Source organism: Corylus avellana, chromosome ca2 (assembly GCF_901000735.1).
Source record: "Corylus avellana chromosome ca2, CavTom2PMs-1.0".
NCBI lineage: Eukaryota > Viridiplantae > Streptophyta > Magnoliopsida > Fagales > Betulaceae > Corylus > Corylus avellana.
In genome coordinates this window covers 50169617-50178395 of record NC_081542.1, presented here as the reverse complement: position 1 = coordinate 50178395, position 8779 = coordinate 50169617, and the positions used below count along the sequence as shown (strand labels likewise).

General features: G+C 34.1%; 1 protein-coding gene across 1 annotated transcript; it reads left to right on the top strand.

Annotated features, from left to right (window-relative positions):
* The first annotated feature begins 2850 nt into the window (after nucleotides 1-2850).
* On the top strand, nucleotides 2851-4014 carry LOC132170194 (F-box protein CPR1-like). The gene has a single exon (XM_059581084.1). The coding sequence runs from the start codon at nucleotides 2851-2853 to the stop codon at nucleotides 4012-4014; it is 1164 nt and encodes a 387-aa protein (XP_059437067.1).
* Nucleotides 4015-8779: the final 4765 nt, after the last annotated feature.

Sequence of the window (8779 nt, the reverse complement as noted above, 5' to 3'; positions counted from 1 at the left end):
AGACGCGCCAGGCGTTCCTCAATACCCTTGGAGGCTTGCCCCCTACTATTTACAGTAAAGAATATCAGAATGTGATGGTGTGATGCCGGGAACAGAGTGATGGTCATTGCGTGGTGATAACCATAATCCACAGAAGTGCCAATATAATCTGCGGCTTACCGATGGATTTTGGTGCAGATTTACGGGTAAGCAAGAGAGTTGAGGCATATTTCAAGTGGAATGAAGAACGGACCCGGCTTGAGATTAAAGTCGAACAGTCTTTTAGTCCAGATTTGGATTTTCAACTCTACACTAAGGAGCTTGTCTTACTGAGCATAAAGCAAGGTGTCACCAGAAAAGATCTGAGGGATAAGAAGTTGCTGTTACCTCAGAGAGACTTGAGGAGTTTCTACGAGAGCTTTAGCGCACTGGTACAACAATTGATGGACGAGCAAAAATGGTTTAATAGCTAACTCTATCTACCAGGTATGTTTAACTCTGTTGATGCAAAGATGCGCTCTAAAATAGGGGTTTCGGGGACGATGGAGGAGTGCTCTCTTGAGATCAATATAAGCAAGATTTGTTGGTGGTTAAAAATGCTGATTTGACAAGATCGTGGGCTTCCAGCTTCTCTGCATCAACAGAGTTAAACATACCCGGTGGGTAGAGTTGGGTGTTAAACCACTTTTGCTCGTCCATCCATTGTTGTACCAGCGCGCTACAGGTTTCCTCCTCAAGTCTCTCTAAGGTAACAGCAACTTTTTATCCTTCAAGTCTTTTCTGGTGACACCTTGCTTTATGCCAAGTAAGGCAAGCTCCTGAGTGTGAACTTGAAAACCCAAATTTGGACTAAGACTGTTCGACTTTAATCTCAAGTCGGGTCCGTTCTTCATTCCACTTGAAATATGCCTCAACTCTCTTGCTTACCCGTAAATCTGCACCATGCATGAATCCATCGGTAAGCCGCAGAATATATTGGCACTTCTGTGGATTATGATTATCACCACGAACAACTAGTTTGCAATGACCATCACTCTGTTCCCGGCAACTAATTTCATCCTCAGCTGAGACGTAATTTTATTTTATTTTTCTGCAACTGTTGATTTTCAGGGTTTGAACATTAGGTCAAAAAGGGTAACAAGAAAGAAGAGGAGAAAACGACTTTTTATTTTGTTTGCAGAACACAAAGTTTATGTAAAGCGAAAACCTAGTTTGAGACGTGAGTATTGAGAAATTCGCTTTTTGTTCGGACCTCATTCCGGCCATTATAAAAGTTGAGGGTTGTATATTTTTTTCATCAAAGTTGAAAGCAGTTAACGAGGGAGAATGCTTTTTTGCATTCTACCCGCAATCTCTTTTCCATCTCTTCATTCTACCCAAAATTTTAATGAAGGTGGTGGATAGAATGAAGTGAAGCATTCCTCCCATCTTGAAACATGGTTGGTTTGTTTTTTTCTGAAACAGTAATAGGTGATCGACTAAAAACCCTTTTTTTTTTTTTTTTATCTATATTTTTTTGAAAAAAATCTAAAACTAAGTTACCCAATGACTATATATATATATATATATAGAAACAGTAAAATTGAGGCTCAAACAAGTTTGTCATTAGTGTATTTACATTTGATTAAAGCTTTTATATTTAAATTGCTCTTTTGATTTAATTTTTTAAGAATATTTATGGTTAATAATATTTACTGTTATACTACTGTTTCAGGAATGAAAAAATAAATTGCTAATTATATTTATATGTTTTAAACTAATTAAAATTTTGAATTATTTATTTATTTCGTAATTCGTTATATTCTTTAATTAAATTTTGTTCATTTTGTTTTTGAAAAAAAAAAAAAATTGAAACCAAATTCCTGCTCCACCACTGGGTGTAATATGGTTTTTTGTGCGTGCACGGTACTTAATCTCGTCAAGCAGAACATCACCAACTCGACAGGTCTCAAGGGTGTGATTCCGGAAGGTAAAAGGAAGATGAGCAGAAGAACAAGGTTTAAAATTAGGGTTAAATACCTCATACTCCCTTAGGGTTTGTCAACTTTATTTTTTTTTCTTAGGGTTTCATTTTTATCACAGGACCTCCTAGAGTTTTGATAAAGGACCAATTTAATCCATCCGTTAGTTGACCGTTAAGACTGACACGTGAACCAATCAGATGTTGACACGTGATACCTATTTAATTTTTTTTTTTTAAAAAAAAAATGTATTTAAAAAAAAAAAAAAAAGGAAAAAATTGGGCCACCCCCATCTGGCCGGATGTAGAGATCTTTTATAATTCTCAGACTATAATTTAATATTAAATAATATTTGAAATCAATAATTCATTAAATTTGTATTTAAGGGAATGTGTTTAATACAATTCAAGAATATAATTTTATGTTTTAGGTTATTTAAAAGTAGAGAAATTATTATGCACATTTAAGGATAGTTAAGGAAAATTTGGTAATAAATCTTCAATTAAAAATATTTACGCATTATTTTTTGTTTATGCCAGTTTAGTGCCCAAAACGAAATCGTTTTGGGCGCAAGCCGGATCCGAATAGCACAACCTAAATTGATGCCCTCGAGAGAATCTTTTTTTTAATATAATAAATGGGCTGTCAGCAGCTCCGGATTTCTCGGCTTACTTTTTTGAGGCTTTGACTCCTTGTAGGCTGTAGCCGGCACTAGGGCCTTTGCTACTTGCCTTGCGTAATGCGTCACTCCGTTTCTCAAGCTACTAATTATTAAAAATAGAATCACTAATTTGGGCTCGTCTTAAACCCTAAAGAATCAAAACCCACCATATATAAACACCACTGTGAAACCTCTGTGAAACCCACCGACATAGTTCAGTTCAGACTTCAAAGAACTCACTTTACAAGGATGAAGAATAATATATACCAAAAGAAGAAGGAATTCGCTCACCAAAAGATGAAGATGAAGACTCTCCCGCAAGAGCTCATCGCTCAGATACTTTCCTTACTACCCGTCAACCCTCTGGTTCGTTTTCAATGTGTTTCAAAGCTGTGGTTCGCCCTAATCAACGATTCATATTTCATTAAGTTGCATCTCAATCGCTCCAAAGAACGCTTTCTCATTTTAGAAACCGATTATCCAGATGATTACTCCATGGTAAAGTTTTCCAACGAGGATCAGTTCGGCACGGCCGTGAAGATCAAACGACCACATTACAACTTACAAAGCACGGAAATTGTAGGCTCTTGCAACGGCCTGGTTTGCATAAAGAGCTTCGATAATGAATCAGTTGAAAGGATTGTGATATGGAACCCATTAATCAGAAAATATAAGAAATTACCTCCTAAGCCTCTAGAAAAGTTTATTGCTAGAAGGCACTCAGCATTTGGATACGACCAGGTCAACAACGACTACAAGCTTTTAAGGCTTGTGAAGTTCTGGCCAAAGGCTTGGCTTGACCGTCAAAGGGATGAAAGAAGAATATATAGTCTCGAGGTATATAGTCTCAGAGAACACTCTTGGAGAATGGTTGAAGAAGAATGGCCTATTGAGGAACCGTATACAATATCGAACGAGGCGTGTTTCTCGAACGGTGCTTTTCATTGGGTGGTTACTTCTGATGAGACGAACTTAAAAAAGTACCATGTCACATTTGATCTCAGCACTGAAAAATTCAGAGTGCAAGCATTTCCTATTAATTCTTCTACCAAAGAGGATCTCGAATTGGTGGACTTGGGAGGATGGCTCTTTGCATTTTTTCCGCAACTCTGTGAAGTTTGGGTAATGAAGGAGTATGGGTTGTCCAGTAGTTGGACACTATTTTATACGGTGGAGCCGGCCTTTTCTAAATACCCTCCTTTTGTGTTCTCACATGACGGTGAAGAGATTTTGACGGGAGAAATTTTAGGGCCAAACTCTAGAGCTGAATCATTTTGTCTCTACTGGTATGACATAAAAAGGAAGACACAAAAAATTGTTTCGATTGAGAATGTGCCCGATTTGTATGCGCCAGTTGTTTGTGTGGGAAGCCTCATTCTCCTCAATGATGCTAAGCCTCATTCTCCTCAATGATGCTGACGGTGACAATTATCTTCAATAAGGATGGCACGATGCATGCCAAGGTATATGTTTCTTTTTTTTTTTTAATGAGTATTCAGTTGAATTTGTTTGCCCTTGGGTCACGTACTATCAGTTTCTAATATAATTTGTTTTGTCATTCTGGGTTGGATTTAGTATTCAAACACTCATTTTCTTTTGTCGGGAAGGAAAAAAGAGTAGTCTTTCAGTATATTATATTTTGTCATTTATATGTGTGAAAATCATCTTCTCATGATTATATGTCAAAAGGAAAAACAAATTGTATTTGTTTCCTAGCTACTCCTTATAGTCCATCACTTGCCCTTTGAGGCATTATTGTTAAAGTAGCTTTGAACCTAAAAATTATTTGAGAAGATGGTCTCGCAATTATTTTCGTTTTTCTTAAGGCTTTTTAGGGCTTTTTTTTTTTTTTTTAAGTATTATAATGTGACATAAAGATGAATGTAATCTTATATGTTTTATATTTTTGGTTGTTTGTTAATGTTTTTATTTTTTAAGTTTTATCAAACAAAGTCAAAAACCAAAAACTATTCTTAAATTAAACTTGGTAAAATTAATGATAGTTTCCCCAAATGTTAAACCCCCTCACATTCCCCTACATCCACCACACTATTTACTTCATTTTTTTCCCAAAAAAATATTCTTACTTTTATATCAAATCACTCACTTTTTATATCCAATTATTTACTTTTTATTACTATTTAAATAAAAAAAAATCATTATAAAACAAAATTTTTTACTTCTCAATACCACTTTTTCATTTTTTCATACCAATTATTATTATTATTATTTTCTTTTCTTTTTTTTATCCATGAACAGTGCCGTGGTCCATGAACAGTACGGTGTGGTGGGGTGTTGTTTAACAAACACCCCCATTATAACGAATGAGACACAGTACTCTCTTTCAATCTGCTAGTCTTTAGAATAATCAAATTGATGATCAAATTTTCTGTCGTGTTCTAATTGTTTAGCTAGGGACGCAATAATTCATCCTGGTGGTCCAATATACTAAATATCTTTGCACCAAAAAGTCAATCTTTTGATTATGGGCTGTTTGGGTTACATTCTAGTTATCCAAGTGAATTAGGATCCATTTGAATTTTGCGATTCTAAAAGGTGTAATCTAAAAATGATGATTTTAAAATTTGTGATTTAAAAACACGATGATTTTTTTATTTTTTTATTATTTTCTTTTTTTCGAGTTCAACAGAGAAAAAACTCTAGTTCATATTGGTCCAAATAATGAATGCTTTTTGTTGGTTGGATGGACCCAACTCAGTTATGCCCAACCTGTTGGGTTATCCCACATCGGTTGTAAAAGAGGTTGGTGGTCACTTTATAAGTGTGAGGTAAAATCTTACCTCTTGAGCTAACTTTTGAGGTCAAGAGAGGCTAAAAACTACCCAACACAACCTAATAGTAGTTTGGATTTTACAAATTGGGGGTAGGGTAGGGTGGGGTGGGGGGGAGGATGGCCAAAGAGTTCATGAAGACACATGACCTTGCCTTTGCGTCGAGGCCAGATTTTCTTCTCCCTGGAATTATGTTCTATGGGGGCTCAGACATTGCCTTTTCTCCATATGGGAATTTCTGGAGGCAAATGAGAAAAGTTTTCGTTTTGGAAATCTTTAGTGCCAAGAGGGTCCAGATCATTCTCTACTCTTAGAGAAGAAGAGGTTCATAATCTCATTGACTCCATCCACTCATCTTCAGGATCTCTAATCAATTTCAATGAACGTATTTTCACTGTGTCAAGTACCATTGTATGTAGAGCAGCATTCGGTAGCAAATGCAAAGACCAAGATGAATTTCTATCATTGACCAAGGAATTTATATCCTTGTCAGGACGCTTTGATCAGTTAGCTGATTTCTTCCCTTCACATAAATGTGTTCATTTTATTAGCAGGTTGAAAGCAAAACAAGAGAAGATTCATAGGAAGATCGACAAGATCCTGGAGAATATCATCCATGACTATGAGCATAGGGAGAAAAAGATGAGTGCATCCAATAGCAAGTCTGAAATAGAGCAGGAAGATTTAGTTGACGTCCTTCTACGCCTTCAACAAAGTGGTACACTTGAGTTCCCAATCACAACCAACAACATCAAGGCCATCATTTTGGTTAGTATTTCTGCTACAATCCAAATCATTCAAAAATAAATAATTCCCAACGACTCTGGGAATTAACATATTTTTCTTTAATTAAAAAGAATCTATAAATGTTTCTTAATAAATCACCGTTACGTTGTAGCAAAAGTTGTGTCCAACTCCATTGACTGATGCAGGAAAAGTTATGTATATGATGGCTAGGATTTTCTTTTTTCTTTTCTGTGTATTATTATTCAGGGTTTAATAATAACATTTGGACTTTTTTTTTTTTTTTGGTTTTCTAATTAACTTTTGCACTTTTATATTCTTCGATTTTCATAGAAATTTTAGGATTTGTTTTTTTTTATATATATATATATATATATATATATATATATATGTGTGCTTTTAAAGATTTTCTAGTAACCATAGGATTAGAATTCGTAAGCTATAAAAAGGCTTGTATTCAGGAGCGGAACCAGATTTTTTGCATTAGCAGTCCGAATCTATGCAAATAGATAAATACATAGATATAATCCTTCAATGTGTGTGTGCGCGTTTATGTAAAATAAAAGCTGACAAGTCTTAAACTTAATTTCATACTAAGTAATAAGTTATAACTACTGTATATAAAAGTTACATGCCTATAAAATGATGTTTAAAAAGAACTTTATTTTCGAATACAAAAGTTTTTCTAATTTGCTATAGAGAAGTACATTATTTTTATAAAAAAATAATAATAATAATTTAGCATCTCCTTCAAATGATGCTCGATGACCGTCTTTCATGGAATAAAATTCGTCCATTATTATTTCTTTAGAAAGTTACATTTAGGGGTGTGAAAAAGTCATCATTTGTCAAGACTATAGTATAGAAAATTATGTTTTTGCATGGTCTTTAAAATTTTTTGGGTTGCCAAGGACGCCCCCAAAGTTTAAGGTAGGTCCACCCCTGCTTGTATTGAATCTCATTTTATCATTGAGATCACTAAGTTAACTTATTATGGATTTGTTTAATAAAAGAACAGTTTATTTTACATAAATGCTATACACATCCCTCTCACACTCCATAATATTTAACATTGGATTTTGGACGAATGACTATTGAATTTTGTATTCAATAGTGATTTTTACTATACCACGTTGAAGAATGTGCATTTAGGAGTGTGAGAATAACAGTGGTTAGTATTTTTCTTTCTTTCATTGTTTTTTTCTTTTGTTGTCAACAGTTGGAGAGAGAAGAGTGTAACGGTGCGAAAACACGGAATTTAAATGGGCCAGGTGGTATAATATGACAAGCCTTCAACGGAAAGAAAAAAAAAATTCATGAGAAAGATCTTTAGAATCTAGTTACTCGAAATTAGTGTTCAAAGAAACTCTATGGTTAATTATAGTACCCTCCTAATTCTATGCTACTTCCAAGAAAATGTAAGGAGCTATACGCAAAATTGATGGATATATATGAAATTAATACCAATCAAAATCAAAGTTAAATGCGTGGGCAATTCGAAGCAGAAAATGATCATTTCCATTTTAAAATCCCTCAATTTCCTCCATTTCCTTTTCCATTGGAAGCAAGGGCGGACCCATAGTTGGCGATTCGTCCCCCTAAATTTTTTCAATTTTTCATAAATTTCCTTTAAATATACTAATTTTATAAATTTATTCCTCCAAAAATGATATATTTGTCCCCCAAAGTATCATTTGTGCCTTTTTTTAATTTTTTTTTTAGTTTTATCCCCAAAATAATATTTGTGTCCCTTTTAATTATTATTTTTTAGTTTCCCACCCCCCCAAAAAAAAATTTACTTGTGTCCCCTTTTAATTTTTATTTATTTATTTATTTTTAACTTTGCCCCCTCTTTCAGCATAAAAAAACCTAAAATACCAAATTCATTTAGTTTCACTCTATATTCTAATTCACTTCTAATCAACAACGTAATTTGATTTGGGACTCTCATTGAATATGTGAAAGGAAAAGTTAAATGGTTTGAGTTCTTTGAGTGGCTTCTAATCAACAATCCCAACAATCAGTTTTTTCAGTGGTTATTTTGCCATCATTTAGATTTACAATATTTTTTTTGACATCACAAGTTAAATGGTTTAATCATTTATAATTACAAAATTGTTTGGGTTGACTCTTAAAGCACAAAAAATGCATAAAACTATCTTATAGCGTAAAACACTAGATTTTTCCTTATTTCTTTATTCTTCCTTCCATTTCTTCTTCTCTCCCATTTCTTCTTCTTCCTTCTTCTTCCTTATCCTTGTCATTTAACAGAGAAAAGGAGATTTTGTGGATCCATTTAAGCTGATAAAATCCCTAAAGGCCTAAAGGATTAACAACTTAACATTTCCCTCTAAGATTTAATTTTGAATCAAAAAATAAATTTTGAGGCATTAGAATATATTTTTTAGGCATTAAAATCTGATTTTGCGTTTTCCGATTGCGTTTCCTGTTGGGTAAGGGGCTACGTTTTTCGGTTGGGTTTGGCTGGCGATGAAAAAAAAAAGGGCTATTGTTTTGAGAACGTCTGAAGAAGAAGTGACTGTAAAATAATTCTGTGTTTTCAATCCTATTATTTAAGATGAGTTTAACTTAGGTGTCAAAAATGTATCAAGAACTATAAAATAGGCATTTTATGCGCCAAC